The sequence below is a fragment of the Lupinus angustifolius genome, chromosome LG10, assembly GCF_001865875.1.
Source record: "Lupinus angustifolius cultivar Tanjil chromosome LG10, LupAngTanjil_v1.0, whole genome shotgun sequence".
Lineage (NCBI taxonomy): Eukaryota > Viridiplantae > Streptophyta > Magnoliopsida > Fabales > Fabaceae > Lupinus > Lupinus angustifolius.
Genome location: NC_032018.1, coordinates 15,244,078 through 15,268,519, shown reverse-complemented (window position 1 = coordinate 15,268,519; position 24,442 = coordinate 15,244,078). Strand labels below are relative to the sequence as shown.

Genomic DNA, 24,442 nt, shown 5'->3' with positions numbered 1-24,442 from the left:
ATAGACTAGATAAAAAATTAATAATAATGTGCTAATGGTAATTTGATTTGTAGTAAGTTATTATTATAAATAGATGTGAGATTCTATATCAAATAAGGCTTTGCTAGTATAGCTGAAATGCATTTTGATTGCTACCAAATTTGTGATCTTTATTGTATTAATTCCCAATATCAATAAAAAATTAAAAAACACTTGATAATTACTTTAGTCTTTACAAAATTTCATGTGCAAAAAAAAAAAATTTAAGTGGCACTCAAAAATTGTAAATATGAATTAAAATAATTTTTGATTGAGTTTGGGAGGGGGTATTACATGTTTCAAAATAGAGTAAACAACATAGGGTAGAGGTGTTTCAAAAGTAAAAAAACATATGTAAATGTGGATTGTTCTAAATATCATCTTGTCCAAATGACTTGGTACACGAGACTCTCGACTACTGAGGTTTGAGGAGTGTATAGATGTACACGGGCTTACTCGAAAGTGAAAATGTTGTTTCAAGGTTATACAAATGATAGAACTATAAAACTAACTTTAAATTACATGAAATTGTAATTAAATCAACCAATTATTCTGCTATTCACCTCACCAACCCATTCAGTTCAAGAATACTGCTGTACATGAATTTGCAAGTTGGTATGTACCATGCTGACATTGAAACTGTTTTTGGCACATAATGGAAAATCCTTCACCAAATCTACAAATTTGAGAGTGACACTTGAGTTTTGTTGAGTTCAATGGAATCTCCAAATTAGCATCTCTCAAGAGCCTTCTATTTCTTCTAGATGCTAATAGTGAACCTTCATTGATACATATAGATGGGATATGTAAGACAGTACCTAAAGGAGCACTGGTATATGACTTTTCTTTAATATTCTTCAAACCTTCTTCAGATTGTATATTTTCCTCTTCTTCTATTGAATTTGACATCTGCTTTGTTTTTACAGAACTTAGTACCCTATTTGCTTCTTCTGCTAATCCAGCTAAACACCAAGCTTCTGCAACAAGCAACATTGTAGATTTCTTCGGTACAACACGAAAATCTTCCATTATTTTGAGTATTCCTTCTGCTTTTGATGGCTGTCTTGCTTCTGCATATCCCCAGATTAAGGTTTCAAAAGTATTCAAATTAGGAGATATACCGGATTCACACATCTTGTCGAAAACCCTCATAGCATCTTCCATTCTGCCAGCACTGCACCATCCGCTTATGACAGTTGTAAATGTAACAACGGTTGGTCGGACACCTGGTTTAACCATAGCAGTTAGTAGCTCTTCAGCCTTTTCGGTTTCTTGCGTTCTCACATAACCTTTAGCAAGAATTCCGTAAACATGTGCATCTGGTTCTACACCAGATTTCAACATGTCATTGAAGACTTCCCTGCATTTTTCTAAGTATCCAGCTTGGCTCCATGCATTCATTATAGTGCTATATGATATCAAGTCTGGTTGGATCTGAAATTCTCCCATCAACTTTAAAACCTATAATGGATATTCAAGATGAGTTACAAGGAGGAATGCATACATGCCAAAAACTAAACCGAATAGACTGTTATCCACTATGTCGAGCAAATTAAAGGAACAATGACCTCATTTTTGGCTCCTTCAGCCAAAAAATATACTAGACAATTGCATGGCAATTAGCACACTAGCTAATTTGATGAAGACCTAAGCTCAGAACAAGAAGACTCGCTCATAAACCAGATGCATAAAGCAATAAATTTTAAATTCCTTTAGCAAGATACAACTTACAACCCCTTCAGCATATATATCAGATTGTGAGAAAAAATGACATATGGAGTCAAATATGATTCTAAAACTTTCTAATCAAGAATCATGTAACTGCATGCAGTACAGCACCAAGAAGGCGGAAACATGTTTATATTTTATACATCGGAAATATGGCTAAAAAGATAGTGGTAAATAACATAAGTGTCCTTCGCACAAAATTGCATTTTATAATATCCAATTATATCAATGCTAGTTGTTAATTGTCTTTTACCATGGCCTTTTGATTTTCTTATATCAGTTAATGTCAAGAGTATGAAAGAAAGGGGGGCATCCCTAATTCTATGTGGAATGCCTTTAAAGTTATAATCAACGGGCCTTTCTGTCATAAACAGACCCAAATCAAGTTTGATTAGAAAAAAGGTTCAGACCAACAACGGTAGGTTCAAACTCACCTCATCAATGCCATCTATATCCATCACGTCCACAAAACCATTAACCAAGGAGTTAAAGTCAACAAGATTAGGTTGCAGCCCCAGATCCTTCATCCTGTGCACAAACCTCATCGCTTCCTTCATTTTACCTTCTCTACAATATCCACACATGATGATGGTGCAAGTTCTTTCATTGGGTTCCAAACCATTCCTCTGCATCTCTAAAATCAATGCTTCAGCCTGAATAGTCTCTCCATTCTGAGCATAAGCTGTTGCTATAGTGTTGAAAGTAACAGCATCCGGTTTCATTCCAGAAGCAGACATCTTATACAGTATATTCCATGCCTTGAACATCTTTTGCAGTTTACACCATGCTCTGATAAGCAAATTGTATGTCTTGAGATTGGGTTTCACGTTTCCATCAGTCAACATCAGTTCTAGCAACTTCATCGACTCGTCAGGCTTGCCTGCAATCCCATACCCTTTTATTAAGGTGTTATAAGTGCTGGTGCTAGGTCTCAGTCCACTTTCTTTCATATTCTGGAAAGCTTTCATGGCATCCTCCATGTTCCCGGATTCAGCAAATGCATTTATAAGAGCATTAAAAAATACTGAATCAGGCTGGATTTCTTTTTCTTTCATCTGTGAGACAATGGACTGTATAGGTTTGAAGCACTTTTGAATGGTGAAGGCGTTTAACACGGTCGTGTATGTTACTAAAGATGGCTGGTGCCCTCCTTCAATCAGATTTTCAAAAATGACATTAGCTTCCTCAGGTTTTCCTTTGTCTATCATAATATTCATTAATTTTGTTTCTGAGCGTACAATTCGGCAGCTATTTTTTTCTGCCGTGCAGAAAGTGCAGCAGGGTCGACTTCCTGAATTTGTAGCCTCAGCAGTTTCATCGATTTGGTTCTTGCCATCAAAATGATTCCCCTATCAAAATACCAAAAGATAATCAATTTTTGAGGACATCAAAAGATTTCCACAAACAACAAAGAACTAGACTACATCAAAAGATTCTCTTAGCAGATAACTGACTCTACATATATGACTTGTCATTCATTGCTAAAGTATATCCAAATCACTCTAAAAGCCGAAACTGTATAATTTTTTTAAAACAAATATAATGACTATCAGTTGAACATCAACAAAAAGTAAGTAACGGTGTATACATCCTCATTCAAGTAATGCTTCCACTTAGTTATAGGTTAGAACGGGCGTTATATAATAGAAAGAGCGGCCTAGTGCACACGGCTCCCAACTATTGGGAACTAGGGAGGGTAGACGAACGCAGTCTTACCCTCACATGTGAAGCAGTTGTTTCCACGATTTGAACTCATGACCTATCACAAGGCACGCAGCCTTAATGTTACGTCGAGGCTTGCCGCTAACCCTCACACTTAGTTATAGGTTACAAATGAAAGATGTAGACGTAAGCAGTCTTACCCTCACATGTGAAGCAGTTGTTTCCACGATTTGAACTCATGATCTATTATTACAAGGCAAGCAGCCTTACCGTTACGCGAGTCTCACCACTAACCCTCACACTTAGTTATAGGTTACAAATGAAAAATGTAGACGTAAGCAGTCTTACCCTCACATGTGAAGCAGCTGTTTCCACGATTTGAACTCATGACCTATTATTACAAGGCAAGCAGCCTTACCGTTACGCGAGTCTCGCCACTAACCCTCACACTTAGTTATAGGTTACAAATGAAAAGATGATGCATGACAACTTATTTTCTAAAGAACTATTAGAGTTCTCCATCAATTAAACCTTCCCCTATGCAATAATCTTGAAATTCTACTTCAAATTTACACTTTTTTTTACTAGTTTTTCTTAAAACATCAACCCCATCTTCAATTTTTTTCTTATAATCCAGAATCCATTTATTGTAGCTCTGAACAATATTATCATAAAATTGTTTAATAGGATAAGTAAATAACACTAAAAACCCTAAAACGTTAAAATTGGAGTAAGGAAATTGCATAATTTGATAGGTAAATACCTTGTTCATATTTGTAATTGCAGAATGATTGAATTGTGAAGTGAGTTACAGAAACAACTTCGTTTTCAGATAAGAACATAGAATGCCAATACAGAGATATATAGATACAGAGATGAAAATATTATTATTATTATTATTATTATTATTATTTTTATTATTATTATTATTATTATTATTATTATTATTAGTGTGTAAAGGCACTTCGTGCCTGCCGGCGAATATTGTGTGATACTACATATTCAATTTTTATATATTTCATTTTTTTGAATTAAAATGTAGTTGTTATGTTCGGTGTACTTGATATTATATTTTTTGTGTTTATGATAATATTTAATTTAAGGTGAGATATGTGGTTAATTAATGTATTTACGGTAGTTGTTTAGGATTATATAGTTTTTTTGTAAAAATTAAATAATGTTAAGGGTAATATAGGAAATGAAAATTACACTATGATAGAAGTTATCTCAAGTTTTGGCTTTATATATAGTATAGATTATTATTATTCAGGAACCCAAATAATTTTATAAAAGGAGTTACTTTTTTTCCTCTCATTTTTTCTTTGGAATTTGGTTTTTAACTCAATTTATATTTTGAACCCCAATAATTTTATTTAAAAATGATAAAATATGAAAAAAAAAATGAGGTTTGAAAATAAATTGGGATAGTGAAATAAAAATGGATGTTCATTATTTATCAAAAAGAAGTTAATTACATAATATTTTTATCATAAATTTTAAAAATATTATACAAATTGATAGTCATAACATATATTTTTTCTCAAACTCGATAATTGTTATTTATTCTGGAATCTAATATACTTTTCAATCTCAGAATAACATTAATGCTATTATGGGAAAATATCTTTCTTTAAAAAAGAGTTAAATTTTAAAACAAAAATATCATTATAAAACCAAAAAAAATCCTTCGAAGCTAATACCTTGAAAACAAAATAAAAATAATATTACATACTTATTCTTATTATTAACTAACTTGATGATGGACTGAACAAGATGATGGCAGATTTTTTTCCTCTTGGACCCACCTAAAGCGACGCCATAAGTGGAGTTTTGTTTTTTTACCTTTCTGCATAAAAATCGGCACCTTATAGGAGTTTTACATATTTTTTATCTGTCCTCTCTCTTAAATCTGCACTCGTGTAGGAGTTTTATTTTTTATTCTTTTTTTTGCCCTAATAGCTCCTAAATTTTCCACTATGGTGGAGTTTTTTAATTTTGTGTCCTAATCTCTTTCCTAACTCGGCCATGTAGATGGAGTTTCTTTTTTTTCTCCCTCCCCCCTGAATCGGCAATGGGGAGGGGAGAGTTTTATATGTTATATTTTTTTTTATTTTCTTCTAACAAATCAACAACCTAGTTGCCAATTCTCCTCTTTCACTTATATATTGATGGCACACTCCAATTTTCTTTGAGGTTGAAGTTGTATCTAGATCTGGTGGTTACCAAATGAAGGTTTACACTATTAAACTAGCCGACAATTACTGTGATTGTGGAGAATTTATGTTGAGTATCAACAAGTCAGAACTAAAATAGACTATAGTTAATCGATTATGCTTGGACTTAATCAATTAAACAATGCTCAGATATAATCGATTATGCTTATGGATAATCGATTATCTTGACACTCACACAACTTGATTCTTTGATTTCTTGTATAACAAGTTAATAATTATCGAATCTTTACACAATTAATTGATTAATAAGATTACAGAAAGACAGTAAACAAATTATAGTATGCAACTCATATTAACACAATTAATCAAGAAAGTAAAGACGACAAGTAAAGAGATTAGGGATTATAAAGAGGTGCACACGGAATTTTATTCTGGTTCATTTGCGTTCCATTGCAAACTACATCCAGACCTCCCTTTCTGATCTCAGGACATTTTTCTTCAACTATTGCAATTGTGAGTTTTACAAACACACTCCCAATTACAAAATCAGAAAAACTAAACTGATCTTTACTTAGCCCCTATGAGCTTGACAATCTAGGTTTGACCTAACTAAATCGCCTACTAGGATCTCCTATCCTTCTGCGATCGGCCCCAGCCTTGGTATCGCTCGAACTAAGACCTCTTAGCCTATAAGAAGATTACCAAGATCTCTCTCGTAGTGAAACAATTCACAAAGAGATCAACTTCCTTGTTCAAACAGAATATATTGAGTTGACTTGAGTACTTAATACTCAGATTCAACAATTGAAAACTCAATCTAAAACATAAAGCAGAAAATCAACAAAATCCTAATTCTTAATGAAATTAATGCATTAGGTTTTCAAAAAATGATTCACACTCTTTTTATAAAAACTTTTTCCTCACAAATCTCTCAAAGAAATCAAGAATAACATGTAAGAAATTGATGCATAGAAAACTAGAGCCTAGATGCAATGATATTTATCTCTAAGCCTAAATCAGAATGCTTTCACTTCTTAGTTTTTCTAAATGCACTTCCTAACTGTAAAGCAATTTATGAAAATGTATGCTCTCTAACGATTTTCGAAATATGCAAGTTATGCCACATTGGCAAGAAATACATAATTTATACTAACCTTACTGATACTGATATTAATCGATTATCCTTCCATTTAATCGATTAACGGACTGTTAAAAATCACTTTTCAGTTATGTCTTAATCGATTATATGATGTCTTAATAGATTAACGTGTCACAACATCAGATCAGTTAGTAAAGTCCCGAATCTATAGATGCAACCTATGAGTCTTCAGCTCGTTGTTTGTTGTACGATCTTCAAGCTTTCTTTTATGTGTGTTTGCTTCATCAAAACTTCGATTAGCCTTAAATGTGCAGGTCTTGACTCTTTGCACTTTCAATTTCAATCATTAAGATTGTCATGCTCCCATGCAATTGCAACATGCGCTTCATTGGTTTTATATTGTGGTCAATTTATGTCACCAACTTACTAACTGAATAAACTTCTTAAAGTATATGGATGTGAGTTTCAACCGATTGGTAATGAAAAATATGCGCTTCATTGGCTTTAATTTTATTATTTTTGTGAATGTAATTTGGCTACATAGTAGCCGATTATTGTGCACTTATTCAAGGAAAAAGAAAGCATATTATTATGATCAATTCAAGTGAAGAAAAGTCTAAAATGAGTAGTCAAAAAGATGCCTTAAGTGAGTGGTGCCTTAATGTGCAACATATTCATGTGAGTTGGGTAAAAAATTTCAAAGATCTTCCTCATACATTCACATTCACATTCACTCATTCATTCACATTCACATTCACTTATTCATTCACATTCATTCATATTTGCTCTCACTATATATCTCCACTCACATATTTCTTAAGACTCACATTACATTCTCATTTACTCTCCATTCACATACTCAAACATTTTCTTAACACTTCCTAGTATTTTATTTAAGTCTTTATAATGGAACACTTTATTCTCAGGCCAATTGATACTTCACTACCAATACTGCAAAATGATCATATATCAAACAAATATCTGGAATGAGATTGAATGTAGTTTATGGCCAAGATGTTGTTTATGGCAATCCCTACATTCTAAGCTAGTGTTGCAAGTTATCTACAACACTGCTTTTGCTAACTTGTTGACAGTTAGAGCAGTAGAAATCAAATTTAGTGTTATGTTGGTCCAATATGGCTATACTCAATCAAGAGATGACTATTCATTGTTTAAAAAATATATATATTTCTAATTGTTTTAATGCTATTGTTGTATATGTGGATGATCTTGTTCTTGCTGACAATAACCTATTTCAAATAGACTTTGTTAAATAATTGTTTGACACAAAGTTCAACATTAAACACTTAGGAACACTTAAATTCTTTTTTAGATTAGAGTGGTTATGTCTAATTCTAGAATAAAACTATGTGAAAGAAAATATTTGTTGGATCTTTTACAAGACACATGACTTTTGGGATCAAAGCCATGTTCAACACCCATGGATCGCAATGTAAAAATTCCTAGCAACTCTAACTCTAAACTACCTAATCCTACTCCTTATAGGAGATTAATCGGTAGATTGGTTTATCTTACTCATACTAGATTTGATATTTCTTATGATATTGGTCACCTTAGTCAATTTCTTTGTGCTCTTACACAAGATCATTATCAAGGAGGATTGAGAGTATTAAGAAATCTAAAAATTGCACCATGAAAAGGGTTTTTTTCTTCCAACTTTTCTCTAATGGAACCTTAAAGGCATATATTGATTCTGATTGGGAATCATGTGTTTATACAAGGAGATCCATCACTAGATTATGTTTTTCTCTGGTATTTCTTTAATTTGCTGGAAAAGTAAGAGACAAAGAACTATCTCAAGGTCATATGTAGAAGCAGAATATAGAATTTTGGCTTTGACAGGTTGTGAGGCTCAATGACTCACTTATCTTTTTCATGATTTACATAAATTCCTAATGCCACACACCGTGCTCATTTATTGTGATAAGCAGATTGCACTCCACATAATAGCAAATCACGTCTTTCACGAAAGAATTGAATATATTAATATTGATTGTCATTTTATAAGGGATAGAGTTACACCCGTACTCATATATTAATATTGATAAATACAAGAAGTTACTCATACTTTCTCATCACTCTTCAAGCCATATTCTCTCTTTTTTCTTTTCTCGTCTACCTTTTAATGTTTTGAGTATTCTCTAAATTTGTGTTTCAATTTATCAAAAATGAGTGATGAATATCATCTTTTAAGATAGTCTTTAAACAATTTGTTTGAATTTTATTATATTAAAAATTTAATTAATTAATAAAAGAAATGACCCTAATCTAAGTTGCAAAATAATAAGAGATTGTGTTATAAATATAATAATAATAATAATAATAATAATAAATAAGTTAGAGGGTGGCACCCCTCCAGAATACTTTTTTGTATTATATAAGCATGATAATGTTCATACTATACATATATATATATATACACATATATATATATACACATATATATATATACATATATATATATACATATATATATATATATATATATATGTCATTTAAAAATAATCTTCCCACATATGTTTTTATGGATCAGGATTAAGTTGAAAATATTAAAGAAACAAAACGATTTTTTTTTGTTACAAAGGATGAATATGAAAATTGAATAAACATTAATTGGTGTATAATGATTTATACTTTAAAATTTTAAAAGGCATTAAAAAAGATAAGATCATAAGAATCAAACATGAAGTTGTAATATCACCACCTTAAATTCTATGAATGAATAAACCTAATAAATAAATAATTAAAAAATAATCAGAATTTTTTGTACTACCAATGATATCTCTCAGGAAACAACTAATTCCTTTCATGGTGCATGATTGTCTTTTCTAACAAGTATAGCTCATAAGATTAAACTCTTAACATTTTTTTGTTTTCCTCGGGATCTGATAAGATTACACTATTACACCAATATCTTATTGGTAAAAAAAATAATTAGATACTTACACGAAAATAATTTCTTCATGAAAAGCTTTTTCATATATTAGATATTCAAATCAGCTCCTCTCTAATACTAAAATAGGATACACAAATTTTTTCCTTAATTTTTAAATTTATTTATTAAAAAATAATTTAAATCCAGATCCTTAGATATTTTTTGTCACGTGTTATTATCGTGGTTTAATATTGGACTTTTCAATAAAATCATCTATTCTCCACATATTAGTTAAGTTAGTCCTTCTCCACAATTTTTTTTTGTTACATACAAAAAAATGTCCTACATCCAATAATTTGGAGGCAAATTAATTTATTATAGATATAAAAAGGACACTTTTTTTTGTCTGACCCAATATTCAACTTATTGGTAGCCTACCTTATAATTTTAAATAAATGCTCATAAAACGTGCCATCCATTTAAAAGAAAAGGTCAAAAAATAGAAAATTCATTAGATACTATTCTTGGTCTTATATTCTTGTACACATTTAATATATATATATTATTTTTGTATAGATTTATACACAGTTAATATATTAATTATCATTTATTTATAGAGGAGAGATCCACTTACTCAAAGAGTAAGATTTTTAAACTTACCTCCATCCTAGACATCAATTTTAAGAAAATTCAATGGTCCACATCCTAGACATCAATTTTAAGGAAATTCAATTGTTTCAATTAGTGAACCATTGTTGTAGAATTGATGACTAGGATGAAGAATAAGTTTAGTAAGTTGATCCTACTCTTATTTATATTACTTTTCCTAAAAAATCAATAATTATAAAACATGAATGATGAGTGATACAATAACGATATATCGCACTATCAATATATACATTTTTTCACAAAACAAAAATGGAAAATTCTAATGTTAGGAAAAAAACAAAGGGAGAGGAAAATCACCCGAGGTTGGTCTACTACCTTGTTTTCTCTGAAGAAAAAAGGGAGCACTCAACACTAACAGTTTCCTTTTGCTTCTTTATCTCTTTTTTTTAGTTTTAATAGTTATTTGATAAACTAGCATCAATTTATTATTTTATCGAATTTGAGGTTTTAATTTGGTTATATAAGAAAATAAATTCCCATTTTAATAATATTAATTAGATTTATACTATAATATAATATAATATTTTTCTATTGTTTGATGATTCTATTATAATAATATTGTTAGATTTATATTAGATATGTCAAAAATTAGAAATATGCATTTTCTCACCTAATAACAATGATTAATTATCTTTTACAATAAATTGACAACTCATTCACAATATATATGACTAAATTGATACTTTGGCCAAATTAATATATAAAAGTAAGATAAAATAATAAATTAATGTTTTTTAGTAGATCAAAATCAAATTGAAACATAAAATAAAAGAAATGACCAAAAATAGTATTTTAGCATTTCCTTATTATATGTAAGATATGAGCAAGTTTTCAAAAGGAAAATTAAAATAAATAAGATATTAACATTTTCTCTAATATTTTTTTGATTTCCCACTTATATATGCTCACAATAAAGGTAATACTGTCCGAGCCAGAAACATTTAAAGGTATATGATGCTAACTCTCCATGCAAATGTTTTTTCATCCAAAAGTCTAGAATGCAAGACTTACTTAAGGGAAATTAAATATGTATCACTTGAACTAACAATTGTTAGTACATTATATTTGAAAAACCTTCATATATGTATTTGTCAACAAATAAAAAGGAAGAAAAATCGGATATATTTTAGTTGCAGATAAATTATATTTTATTTTAGTAATAGTAAAGATATCTCACCCTTTTAGTTAAAAAATTAATCGGCGTGACTACACCTCTTAGTAACTATTATATTGAACTTTTCACATTAGTTGAAATTTAGTGAAACTTTACACTATTAAAATAATATAATTATATAACGTACTTTATTATTATATTTATATGATAATGTTCCGTGTTTCCTCATTCCTCTTCCAAAACCTTCAGGTAATGATCACACCGTTATTCTTCGTTTTTTCATTACCTCAATTTCGATTCATTTTTTTACTCATCGCTCATTAATTCTATTCGTTATTAACGGAATCATCATCATCACATGAATTATATTCCTTAATTTGAATTTTTGTTGCTGTTTCCTGATTTTTGTGTGAATCTGATCATCAGTGTAGAGGGGTAAATGTTTGATCGTAATTTTGAAAATACACACGTAGAATGAAATCTCAGTTCTACCGTGTTTTTCAAGTATTCAAATATCATTATTATACCGAGACGTTAGTCTAGTGGTGTAAGATATTAATTTGTAACAGTCATACTTGTCGAGGAATAGCACCCGAAAATAGTTAATTCTAATTTCTTACCTGAGCTATAGTCTTGGTTATACAAAAAATGTCATCATTATTGTAGTATTATATTTCACTTTGAACAGAGTTAATGTTCTTTTGTTGCAGTTAATGGTTTGATTTTCTTAAAAATTTATAAATATGTTAATTGTAGATGTGACTGTTAATTTCAATTTTAGGATGTAAATTTAATTTTGGTATGGAAAATAGCTGTTATGAAAATAATGTCCTTCCCTACCTTTTAGTATTGCAATTGAATTACTTGTCATTTAGAATAACTTGAAATGATCCAGATGTGCGGTATGGCGATCTGGGATTCTCACTCATCGTACATTCCTACGTTTCGATATTGTCATGATAGAAGTTATTTGATTGAATCCAAGATTTTTGGAGTATATTACACACAGATGTTAGAATGTTGGTGTTCTGTAATGAATGTCATTGCAGTTCTTACTCTTCAGGGATCTAAGATTTCAAGGACCAACTCTCTTAAAACCTTAAACTAGTAAATGAAGGCTTGGTAATGATTTTATATCTAACATGGTCTTTCATGCAAGTGTCCTTTGGGCTTTCAGCATTGATAATGCATAACCTACCCTACTTTGTTTGCAAAATTCAACTTGTTATTTTGTGTAATGGGACCGTAAGGATCAAACTCGAACCACTTGATCATAAAAGCTCTGATACAATGTTAATGGTGAACTCTCCCGTAAGCTTAAAGCTATTAGAAGAAGGCTCATGAACAACTTTATTACGCTCAAACACTCCCACAAGCAAGAATCCTTTGAGCTTGAAGTGTGGGATTATGCATAGGCCCATCTTCTATCATGTACTGACATTTAACCTCTTTTTAGAAGAATAGAGGTGGCAGGTAGAATTTTTTATTTAGGATCTTTAAGGTAGTACTTAAGTTAGATTCAAAGCAATAAGTTAAGGGTTTAAATTTTAATATAAAACGGTGGCCAATTGCACTTTTCCCTATTAATTTGAACCATTTTTCAGCATAGTAGTGTTGATATTGAGATATTTAAATAGTCTCAACAGTTGTTCTGTTCAATATGCTTATGTCTTACTACTTGTATTATAGTATCCAACTATCCATATCACTTTTAAAACTTTTCCTTAATAATCAACTTGCATTAAGTCGTTTACTATACTATTAAAATGCTTAGAGCTTATGGGCATTTGTATGCTTTAAATTATTTATCGTTTTTACTGGGTTTTCTTTTTGTTCTTTCTCAGTGCTTTTTCAGTTTGTGTTAGTGTCTGACTTTCTCACTTCCTGATTTGTTGGAAATATGTATTTACAATATAGTCACTCTGCCATATCTGTTCTATGGCCTTAAAAGTAAACTTGATTCATGTTGTAGATCACTCGCGAGGATGGGTTGGGAAAACATTTTCAGAAGGCGTGTTAGAGTATTCACAATGGCCTTAGTAATATACTTCGATTATAAGGTAAAGCTCCTTTGGTTTCTTAGGTGTTTCATTTTTTTATTTGGTTTTTTATTTATAAATAGGTGTATACATGCTTTTGTTTGTCTTTGTAGGCTGTACAACAGCGGGAGAAATGGACTAGCAAATCTGGACATGCTGCATTGTGGGAGAAGGCTCATGAGCGTAATGCTAAGCGTGTTCTAAATTTGATATTAGAGATGGAAGGCTTGTGGGTGAAACTTGGACAATATATGTCAACACGTGCAGATGTGCTTCCCCTAGCTTATACACGTCTTTTGAAGCTTTTGCAGGACTCCCTTCCTCCTCGCCCTCTGGAAGAGGTGTTTTATTTTTTTAAAAATCATTTTTCGTTTATTTACTAAAGAATAGAAAATACTCTTGGGAAATGATTTCTAGTATAAGCGATTCTGTGAAGAACAAGATTTCCCTCACATGACATGAGCATTATAAATGTTTTTCTGTTTGTTGATTGGTTAGTATAAGAATTCTTAGTCTTTTGTACTTACTTGGAACTGCTATTGAAATTTACAGTTCTGTTGATGAAAATAAAATTGTCAGTTTAAACTTCACAATCCAGGAACGAGAATAAGGGCGCTCTCATTTGCTAATATGAATGGGAATTTCAATATTTTTCTTCACTCGGTATCAGTACTAGACTTCTCAAACTAGTTTGTTTTTGCAAGGTTTATGGAACAATACAGAAAGAATTGGGGAAGTCAATGGACGAGATATTTTCTGATTTTGTCAATGAACCTTTAGCAACAGCATCGGTAAGATCCTGGTGTTACTTTTTCTAGTAGAGATGATCATAAAACTTGGTCTCCAATCATCATTGATTAGTTATTTTCCTTGAGTGAGTTTAGTGAATCCTATCTGAGCCATACACTTAATGTAGATAGCGCAAGTCCATCGTGCAACTTTGCTCAATGGGAAGGAAGTGGTTGTTAAAGTTCAACATGATGGTATCAAGGCAGTCATACTAGAGGTTTGCTTGTTTTATCCTTTGGGAGATATGGATATAAAGATAAATGGAAGTCTTCAAATGGTTTTTGGGCTTATACTTTTTTCAGGACTTAAAAAATGCTAAGTCAATTGTTGACTGGATAGCATGGGCCGAGCCGCAATATAACTTTAATCCTATGATTGATGAATGGTGCAAAGAAGCTCCTAAAGAACTTGACTTCAATCACGAAGCTGGTATTTTCTGATCTTCTCTAATCTTTGGCATATTAGATCTAAATTTGTTTTTGAACTTTTCTTGTGTATTTTCTTGGGGCTAGGTGCTTGGATTTTCAAGTAATTAGATCTTATTAGAATAACTGAGCCTAAATCCATTCTAAAAGCTAGATCATGAGGAGTAGCATTGCTTAAGTCATTAGTAAGGGTTCTTGGCTCATATTCCCATCCAATGAGGGACTTAACTAATCTATTGTAGACAAATCTGTTGTAGAAATTCAAAGCTCCTTCCAAGCTTTATGTCTTTCATCTAATAAAGAAGCTCATTAGTGGAGTCACAAGAATTGTTTTATATCCATATAACACCACTATCTCACAATAGCCTTTTGAGCGGGAAGCAAGACAGTGCAAATTTCCATTTTTCCTTGTGTTGAAATTTTAACATGATTATGGACAATGGGGCGCAAAGGATTGAAATCCTAACCACTTGATCATAGAGGCAAAAGGCTTTGATATCATGTTAGGAACCAACTTTCCTAAAGACTTAAGATATTAGTTAGTTCAACATTGAGCTCATACTTGTTTATATTGATCTTGGACTTAGTGGTCATATTCACGAATTGGTGCCACAATGCATGCTTTTCGCAGATGAAAATGTCCTAGTGGGAAACTCGAAAGAGATTAAATGGGATTCTAGAAATGTGGAGACAAACTTTAGAAGCACATGACTTTCGTATAAGTCGAACTAAGGCAAAGTATACGTGATTTGAACATATATGAAGGAGATGTTTAGAAGCCCCGACATGGAGATTAGACCAAATGGAGGTTAACCCAATTCCTAGAGGAAGAGGGAAGCCAAGAAAAACCATAGGCGAAACAATTAAGAAAGCTAGAGACCATGTTTTATTAATGAACATAATTCATGATAAAGCATTATGAACATAATTAAGGCTTGGTTGTTGTTTATCAGTTAGCTCAAAAATGGTTTTATATCTCCAATAGATGTGTAATATGTTGCAAATTCAAAGACTTCCAAAGCTCTTTCCTAAATCATCTACGTTGTGCGGCTCTACCTTTGAAACGGTTGTTAATTTGGTGACAAGATTAAGTGCATAATTATGAAGTGATGGTAGGGGTTACACGTGATCTGTTGTGGGTGTATTTTTCACTTGATGAGATATGCAGCTCTAATTGGAAATCAAGCTGCAACTCACATTGTCTCAAGCATAGTATTTCATGAGAGTACAAAAACTACAAGCTGCTTTTAATTTAGTCTGATAAGATTAGCTATGTAGTATTGCAACCGGTCACATCACAAACAACTTGCTGATGCCTTTATTAAGACACCTAACTGAACAGAATTGATTATATTTGTCACAAGTTGGGCATAATCATCATATTTATGTCTTAAGGCGGTAGTTTAATCTTTTTTATAATTATTTGTACCAGAATGTGCATAAGTTGTACTGCACACATTGAACTGTAATTACGTTAGTTGTATGTAGATATATAGGCTTGTGCCCAATTTGATGTATGTCTTACTTTCCATTGCTACAAGTTGGTCTCTTATTAAAACTTCTTTTATAGAAAACACTAGAACGGTGGCTAAAAATCTTGGCTGCAGAAACCAATCAGATAGAAATATGAATGCCAATCGAGTGGATGTCTTGATCCCAGACGTAATTCAGGTATCTTCTATCTATAAAATAAAATGACTGAAATATTTATACATAATGATGATCTTAGAGAGGAGGCATCACAACATACTATTATCACAGAATACTAATAGAAAGATGCCTGAAACAAGTGACCCTTTTTATTTGATACTACTCTACTCATCCGTGAGATTAGTGGATATATTTATTTCAAAAATATTTTAATTATATTTATATTTAATACATCCTTTTCTCTGTTGTTTCTGGAAAAACATTTATGAATTAAAGAAGCATATAATATGTACTCCATTTTATTACAAAAATATAGTTATTGCATCGTGGCATAATGCCTTTCATGATCAAGCCCAGACCTGGAAAGTCATATTCACAAATTTCTTTTACACATTTCTCTGTGACAGTTGAAGTGGCCTGATTTATTCTTATTTTCCTAGGAGGTCCCATATCTGAATACACAGACTTTTTCCTCTCCCATATCCACACGCTTATTGCCTTATTTATCTATCCTTAAATCATGTCAATTGCAAATTTCCAGCAAGTGGATAATTGCAGTGTTATCCTCATGTGCATGTATTTGCTTAAAACGAGTTTCTGTTGGTAACTGAAGCTTTTTTGGGGTTCAAAATGAAATATGCTCCATTATCATTCTTATTTGCTTTTCTTTTCTTGTGTAGTTTAGCTTATTTATATGATCTTGTTTCTAATGCTAGTCTACAGAAAAAGTTCTTGTTTTAGAGTACATGGATGGCATTCGGTTGAATGATTTAGAATCACTAGAAGCTTTTGGAGTTGATAAACAAAAGATTGTTGAGGAGATTACTCGTGCTTATGCCCACCAAATATATGTTGATGGGTTTTTCAATGGTGATCCTCATCCAGGTATACGCTCTGTCTCCGTCTTCCCTCTCTTTATGTGCGTGCACATCCATGCTCAGGCATGTGCACGTGTATGCATATACTTGTGATGTATGTCATCTCCAACTTGATGTAGAAGACTTCTAACTTTATCAACGTTAAGTGAACATTCTGTGCTAATTTTTACTTATTATTCCATGTCCTCATGAAATATTTTGGCTATCTTATTGGAATTGTTGTAGGAAATTTTCTCGTGAGCAAGGAATTTCCTCATCGTCCCATTTTACTTGACTTTGGGCTTACAAAGAAACTATCAAGCACCTTTAAGCAAGCACTTGCAAAGATGTTTTTGTCTTCTGTTGAGGTTGGTGCTGGCTTTTGTGCCTTTTCATGGTTATATAGATACTAACCAAATTATAATATTTATACATGGTTAACTTAGGTGTTATGATAATTGTTTAACTAGAGTCTAAGATCATAAAATTTGAAGGGTAGTTATTATGCTCTGGCTTGAGCAGCAAGCCCATCCTAGCCTTTTTACGAAGACTTGGGTTTTAAATTGAGTCTCATTTCTCAGGCAAATGTTTTGATGAGGTTGTGTACTAAAAGGTATTCTTGTCTCATTTTAATCATTTTGTTAATGTATCGAAGTTCCACATATAAGACAAGAACCATTTATAATAATTTGGACAATCTTCCTCCCATGATTACTTTTTGAGTGGAGTTGGACCCAATTATTCTAACATGGTATTAGATTCAGAGCTTACCCCGAAGTTGGGTTACTCGCAGATGTTCATTTCCTGGGTGTGAAGGGTGTTAAAGTATTGAAGTCCCATACAGTTGATAATATAATTCAAGAGTCATTTATAATGACTTGGATGATCCTTCTCTTATGAGCTTGCTTTTGGGGTGGAGTTAGGCCCATTTATTCCAACACATTAAGCGATAATATTTTCAGATATATTTATTTGGCATTCACCTATTAGTTATACCTTAGGATTAACTCTAACATGCTGTTGAAGCCACTCTTTCACAATTTAGGCTGCGCTTTGATCTTGATGACCTTCTTTTCCATTCTTTTCATGAGAAAGTGAGCAGGACAAGGTGATGGATGTTGATCTGGATTTTTTCCTCCAAAAAGTGTGGTTCTAAGGGAAGATGCAAATGCCATTTTCCTACATCACTTGATAGATTAAGTTTTTAGTTGGGTGCTTTTGTTACACTAACGCAGTCATGGTTGAAACTTAATAGTTCACAGTCTTATTCAGGAACAAAACGTCATTGTAAAAGATTTTATAATTAGTGCAAGTTTCCCTTATTGGTTTCTCCAAATGATCTTTGTAGTTGATGACCTAGTATGAATTTTTTTGTTATAGGGGGACTTCGTGGCCCTTCTGTCTGCATTAGCAGAAATGGGGCTCAAGTTGCGTGTAGACTTACCAGAGCAGACAATGGAGGTAGTAACTGTATTCTTTCGTGCTACAACACAAGCAAACGAATCCTATGTAAGTATGCTTTTAGTTCCTGAAGATAGGCTTTTGTTGCCTTTTCAGCTTTCAGTTGTCTAAGTTTTATCAAATTCTGTTATATTTTGGTTTTACTCAGAAAACAAGGAAGTCTTTGGCCGATCAACGAACCAAAAATATGAAGGCTATACAGGAGAAAATGAATCTCGACCAAAAAGAAATGAAACGGTTTAATCCTGTGAGTGCAGATATAAATTTGCATGTTTTTTCCTGTTCTAAGGTTATTCTACTAATTTCATGTTAGATACAGTGATATATGCATATATATTTTTAGGTTGATGCTTTTCCTGGTGATATTGTAATATTTGGAAGGGTTCTTAATCTTCTAAGAGGTTTGTTGTCTCCCACTGTATGCTTATTTGTTCCCCTCACAACCTATTTTACTGACTTGACTTGGATGCAGGGCTTTCTGCCACCATGAATGTGCATATAGTATATATGGACATAATGAAGCCATTCGCAGAATCAGTTTTGAGTGGGTCAGTCTTGATATTCTGGTTATGATTGTTATCTTCTCCATGCTTGTTTCTTCTGTAGCGGAACTGAGGTTCATTTTCCAGGTACATTAACAAAGGGCCATCAGTAAATGATAGATGGATTTTTGATTCACCAGTCCATTCTGATGTAGAAGCCAAGCTTAGGCAACTTTTGATTGAGCTGGGAAAGAATGATAAAGTACTTGGAATCCAGGTGCATGTCGTTGCTATTTGATAATTAGTACACTGGTATACTGAAGCTTGAGATTGTTTGTGTTTATGATTATTTTCCTTCAGGCATATATACTTCTTAACAAGAGTCTTGATTACGTAGAATTTGAATTGCTGAATACATGTTCTGTTAGCATATCTTTATATGATTGAAGATGAAGAGTATACATGTTGTAACAATTTACTTTAAAAATTAATCATTAGTGAATGTTAGAGATACAAAATACAATCTTGGGCTTTTAACTAACAGCTTCAGCTTTTGGGATAATTGGGCCCTCCATTAATTTGTTGAGCTAAGTATTTCATCTTTTTAATAGATAATTAGTAGATCACCCGAGAGATGTTATTCTTTATTATTGTTGCTGTTGTTGCATTTGATTTGAAGAGTCAATCAAATAGCTCAAGCATGTGTTCATTTGTTTTAAAAAATTCTGTATAATCTCTTAAGGTATGTGCCTACAAAGATGGAGAGGTCATTATTGACACTGCTGCTGGAGTTCTTGGTAAATATGATCCCCGTCCAGTCAAGTCTGATAGCCTTTTCCCAGTGTTCTCTGTTACAAAGGGTATCACATCAGGAATGATGCATTGGTTGGTTGATAATGGGTACGTTATAAGATACTATTATTTTATAACTGTAGACTTGAAGCACACCCATGAATTTGTTGCTTTAACTTCTCGTTTATTGGACAAATACAGTTTTTATCTCACATAGAAACTAGTACAAGCTGTAGGGCTTTGCTGAGTTACATGCTATTGAGTATTACTAGTAAACTTACATCAGTCCAATAGTTTATCTGAAGATAGATTTATCTCATTCACGGTCCTCCTGTCTTGAATTTTATATTCAAATAAGCTTCCAACTTTCTCTATGGCTTTCTATTGCCTTCATTTGATTGAGAAAAAGATGCATATTATTTCTGAATACCGTCAATACAAGGGTTTTGGTTATGTTTGAATGCTTCAAAGTCACCAATGAGTTGTGGTGGAGCTTTAGGATTCACAAATTCTCTGTATTTAACCAAATCAATATGAAAATCCAAAACTAATCCAACTGTTAATGCTTGCCCTTGCTGACCGTCTAGTGTTATTGATGTTATCATGTTCGATTCAGCATTTGTAACATCTTGTCCTTAAGAGTCAGCAGAGTTAATAGAGCCATAGGATATGAAGTGTGAGCATCTTGGGTCCAACCCCCAGAAGTGTGCTCTCTCCCCATCCCCTAAAAAAAGTAAAAAATATTTGCCTATAAAAAAAATCTTTATTTGATAGTAAATAACTTTAGTTTTGTCAACTTTTGTAATATGTTGAATTGAAGGATCCTCTTCTTCAACATCTTTTTTCTTTTCAAAGTCTCGGATTTACATTCTAGTTCCATGGCATACTTGCTTTTGCCTTAATATAACATTTCTAAGCAGAACAGAGGCAGACTACCAGAATATTTTCTGAAGTCATATTTTATTCAACTTGAGTTTTGTTTCATTTATGAGAAGAAAGTTCATAAAATATGGAATTGGAATGCTGGAAACTTATTTTTACATTCCTCATTCTTCAATCCATATATGTGAGTAGTTTTTGTATGTTCACTTTAAGAAACACTTAATTTTTGTTTTACGCTTTCATTAACTTATAGACACATTTGGTTTTACTTTTGTGATTTCACTTGCATTCCTCCTCATGTTCATGTTCAGAGTTTTTCTAAACCTGAAATAAGTATCTGTTTATTATCAAACAGAAAACTAAATCTTGGGGAGAATGTTGCCAATATTTGGCCAGGATTTGGGTCGAATGGGAAGGATGCCATAAAGGTAAAACACTAATATTTTTTTCTAGCTGAAGTTCTGAAGCCATTATTTTTAAGAATGTTTTAATATTATGTTTCAGGTTCATCATGTGCTCAACCATACATCTGGTTTGCACAATGCAATGACCGACATAACTCGAGAAAACCCTCTACTTATGTCTGATTGGGATGAATGTTTAAATCACATTTGTAAGTCAGTACCTGAGACAGAACCAGGCAAGGAGCAGTTTTATCATTATTTGTCATTTGGCTGGTTGTGCGGTGGAATCATTGAGGTATGACTTGTATATCAAAATTTGTAAATCTTTTCTGTTCTAATAATTTTTCTCTTATTTAACGCTTTATTAACTTTCTGAACAAATAAGTGTAAAAAAAGTATTATTTTTTATGGTGATCTATCATCTATATCTCATATAAATGGCATTGTCTTGTTGAATTTGTAATATGGAACTTTAACTTTGCATTTGGTAATCCATATTTAGTTTTGACATTTGACTCAGTTAAAATTTATTAAATGAAATTTTTGTCTTCATGGTCAAGATTGGGACTGAAATTTGAACACATCTTAATTATCGCTTCTTTTGTTCTCCGTTCTTCCTTTTATTTAATTTGTTTTCACAATGGCATTCTCTCTTAAATTAATTTACTCTTAATATTTGCATATTTTAGTTTTCTGTGTATTCACTAACTTTGAAGGTTATATTTTCTAAAAAAATAGATTAAAATTTGTTGTTCATTATTTAAAAGTACTTCTATTTAAGTGGGTTTAATATTATGTTATTTTATTTTTGAAGTATTGTATTCAAGGGATGATATACTAGTATGTATAAAAGGAAGTGTCTTCCCTAATCTGCAATGCATAATCCATTGCTGCCATCTAGGCAGTGCCGACTTGTAAGAGTGTGCGATAAGTGTGCAACATAGGGCCTATAATTAATGAGGAGCCCAAATACTTTTTTTGAGATAACTAATTTTATCTCTATATAATAAGTATGCTATTGTTTTTATTCTTTTTAAAATTTGTTACGCTGTCAATTATCATAAACCTATGCATAAATCCCTTCAATTTTGGTTGTAATGATCATTGTTTTATGTTATCATATAGTTTATTTATAATTGAAATAATGGTCTGACCTTCAGTGAGAAAAGTATGAGACTATTTAACGCTCATCAAGATGATGACCCCATAAAAATATGAGACTATTTGTTTATGTATGTATAATATTGTTATGTTTTTCTTTTACCTTGCATAGCAGGGATTATATGCTAGTTAAAAGAAAGACTAATAAATAATAATTTCAAGTACTCTTATCATGCCTTGTTATAATGTAAGAAGCTATATACTCTATAATAAGGTCATTTGTCTCGAATGTGTGTAGCTTATCCTATGGAGTTGCTTGTGGTATCTCTTCTACATGTTGATGATAATCGTATAGGATTTTATCTTTGTATTTTGATAAAATTACTTTTTGCATAGTTGCAATTTGTTTTGATGTTATTCTTCTTGAAATGGTTAAACCAATTGCCAGTAAAAATATCATGCTAATAGGATTTCTATCGCGTTCTAATAATTTATTTGTTTAAAACAGCATGCATCTGGCAAGAAATTTCAGGAGATCCTTGAAGAAGCCATAGTCCGTCCTCTCCATATTGAAGGAGAGATGTATGTAGGGATTCCCCCGGGTAAGTTTTTGATGATTTATTTTTCTTATGGTATGAAATTTGTATTTTACATGATGCATACTATGAGCTTTCTTATACTTTTGGGGCATTGTCTATGCTACAATAATAACAATTTATCCCACTAGGTAGGGTCGGCTATGCACTGTCTATGCTAGCCGCGGAGTAAAAGAAAATTTTGATTTTGATTTCTTTGTTAATTGTAACTATGCATCATCACTTCTATATTTTTAGGGGTGGAATCACGCCTTGCAGCTCTAACCGTAGATACAGATGATTTACGGAAGCTTTCAGGGCTCACCGGTCGTCCTGACCTTCCCTCCTCATTCCAGCCACAGCAAATTGCTCAACTTGCAACCACACTGCCAGCTCTTTTCAATACATTGCATGCTCGTCGTGCCATCATACCAGCTGCTAATGGACATTTATCTGCCCGGGCACTTGCGCGCTACTATGCAGCCCTAGCCGATGGTGGCAAGATACCTCCACCTCATTCTTCTGCTTCACAGCCGGTACTTGGAAGTCATCCCCACACCCCCAAACTATTTTCTTCTAAGAAAGCCCCCAAAAATAGGAAATGTTTTGGACGGAAAGAGTTAATCTTGCCTTCAACAGATAATAACCCTACAGGTTATGAACAAGTCTCTAGCGTCGAAGATTTACAGGATAATAGTGAAGGCTCCAGTACCAACAAAGATAGTAATCCTCGGACCCGTGCTGCAGGTAAGTTCTTTAAGAATCCTAAAGTTATTGACGAATTCTTGGGTGTTGGAGAGTATGAGAATTTAGCATTGCCTGGTGAGGGTTTCGGGCTCGGGTTTAAGAGGTTTAGTTCTAAGGATGGATCATCCATTGCCTTTGGTCATTCTGGAATGGGTGGATCTACTGGGTTTTGTGATGTCACACACAGGTTTTCTATTGCTATAACACTGAACAAGATGTCCTTTGGAGGTGTTACTGGAAAAATTGTTCAACTTGTTTGTTCAGAGTTGAATATTCCTGTGCCAGATGATTTCCTAAGATTTGCAATTGAGCAAGGTGGACCTGATGAGCAATTAAATATGGCTAGGCCTCTGATTAATTAAGGAATGGAACACTCCTTTTTTAAACCCTTTTCTATGATAATTGTATGGATGATAATTTATCATCTCCCTCTTGGCATTATGATTATAGATACAATAATTTATTATATTGGTTTGGTTTTGTTGAGTGAGCCTCAACCTAATGATGATACTACTGCTGCTTACCGACCAAAAGGTTATGAGTTCAAATCCTAGAAATAGTATATTTTGTTATTAAGGTAAGACTTTGTTCATTTACGCTCCTCATATTCCATTAAGTAGGAATCTTGTGTATTGAACCACTGACTTTATTTTGGATCTCTTTTATCTCAAATCTTAGCATTACATGAATTTGTCTCATGGCATGCTGCATAATGTATTCAATTTATGTACACAAAGTTGAACTTTGACTTGGTTGAAATCTTTGTCCCTTATCTAATGTTAGGTCCACCATTTTATTTTCATCACCTTTAGTACTGTAACTTTTTATCTTGAATACATTTATCTGTTATTCAAGTTGTTTGCTTATAATTCAGCATT

General features: G+C 32.4%; 2 protein-coding genes across 4 annotated transcripts; one reads left to right on the top strand and one right to left on the bottom strand.

The window, feature by feature from the left end:
- Window positions 553-4,254, bottom strand: LOC109358221 (pentatricopeptide repeat-containing protein At5g25630-like). Its single transcript, XM_019602324.1, has 3 exons — window positions 4,172-4,254; window positions 2,181-3,095; window positions 553-1,479 (listed from the first exon to the last, which is right to left on the bottom strand). Exons 1-3 carry the CDS (start codon window positions 4,178-4,180, stop codon window positions 595-597), a joined length of 1,809 nt encoding a protein of 602 aa, XP_019457869.1. The 5' UTR covers window positions 4,181-4,254; the 3' UTR covers window positions 553-594.
- LOC109358514 lies at window positions 11,519-24,253 on the top strand. 3 transcript variants are annotated; one of them, XM_019602790.1, is made up of 20 exons: window positions 12,250-12,290; window positions 13,333-13,420; window positions 13,513-13,740; window positions 14,104-14,190; window positions 14,316-14,405; window positions 14,491-14,617; window positions 16,184-16,284; window positions 16,980-17,148; window positions 17,367-17,488; window positions 18,501-18,629; window positions 18,730-18,828; window positions 18,925-18,982; window positions 19,054-19,129; window positions 19,211-19,340; window positions 19,806-19,963; window positions 21,093-21,165; window positions 21,242-21,436; window positions 22,751-22,844; window positions 23,076-23,932; window positions 23,963-24,253. In XM_019602790.1, the coding sequence occupies exons 1-19, from the start codon at window positions 12,256-12,258 to the stop codon at window positions 23,924-23,926; spliced, it is 2,910 nt and encodes a 969-aa protein (XP_019458335.1). In that variant the 5' UTR covers window positions 12,250-12,255; the 3' UTR covers window positions 23,927-23,932; window positions 23,963-24,253. The 3 variants fall into 3 exon arrangements, with proteins under 3 accessions (XP_019458336.1, XP_019458335.1, XP_019458334.1); XM_019602791.1 differs by lacking the exon at window positions 12,250-12,290 and adding an exon at window positions 11,519-11,609 and having other exon boundaries at window positions 23,076-24,253; XM_019602789.1 differs by having other exon boundaries at window positions 23,076-24,253.

Coding starts and splice junctions, on each gene's coding strand:
- LOC109358221 (XM_019602324.1), bottom strand. Junction 1,480..2,180: donor ATATAGATGGCATTGATGAG/GTGAGTTTGAAC, acceptor TATCCATTATAG/GTTTTAAAGTTGATGGGAGA.
- LOC109358514 (XM_019602790.1), top strand. CDS start 12,256: ATGTGCGGTATGGCGATCTGGGATTCTCACTCATC. Junction 18,829..18,924: donor AAATGAAACGGTTTAATCCT/GTGAGTGCAGAT, acceptor ATATATTTTTAG/GTTGATGCTTTTCCTGGTGA. Junction 19,130..19,210: donor GCAGAATCAGTTTTGAGTGG/GTCAGTCTTGAT, acceptor TTCATTTTCCAG/GTACATTAACAAAGGGCCAT.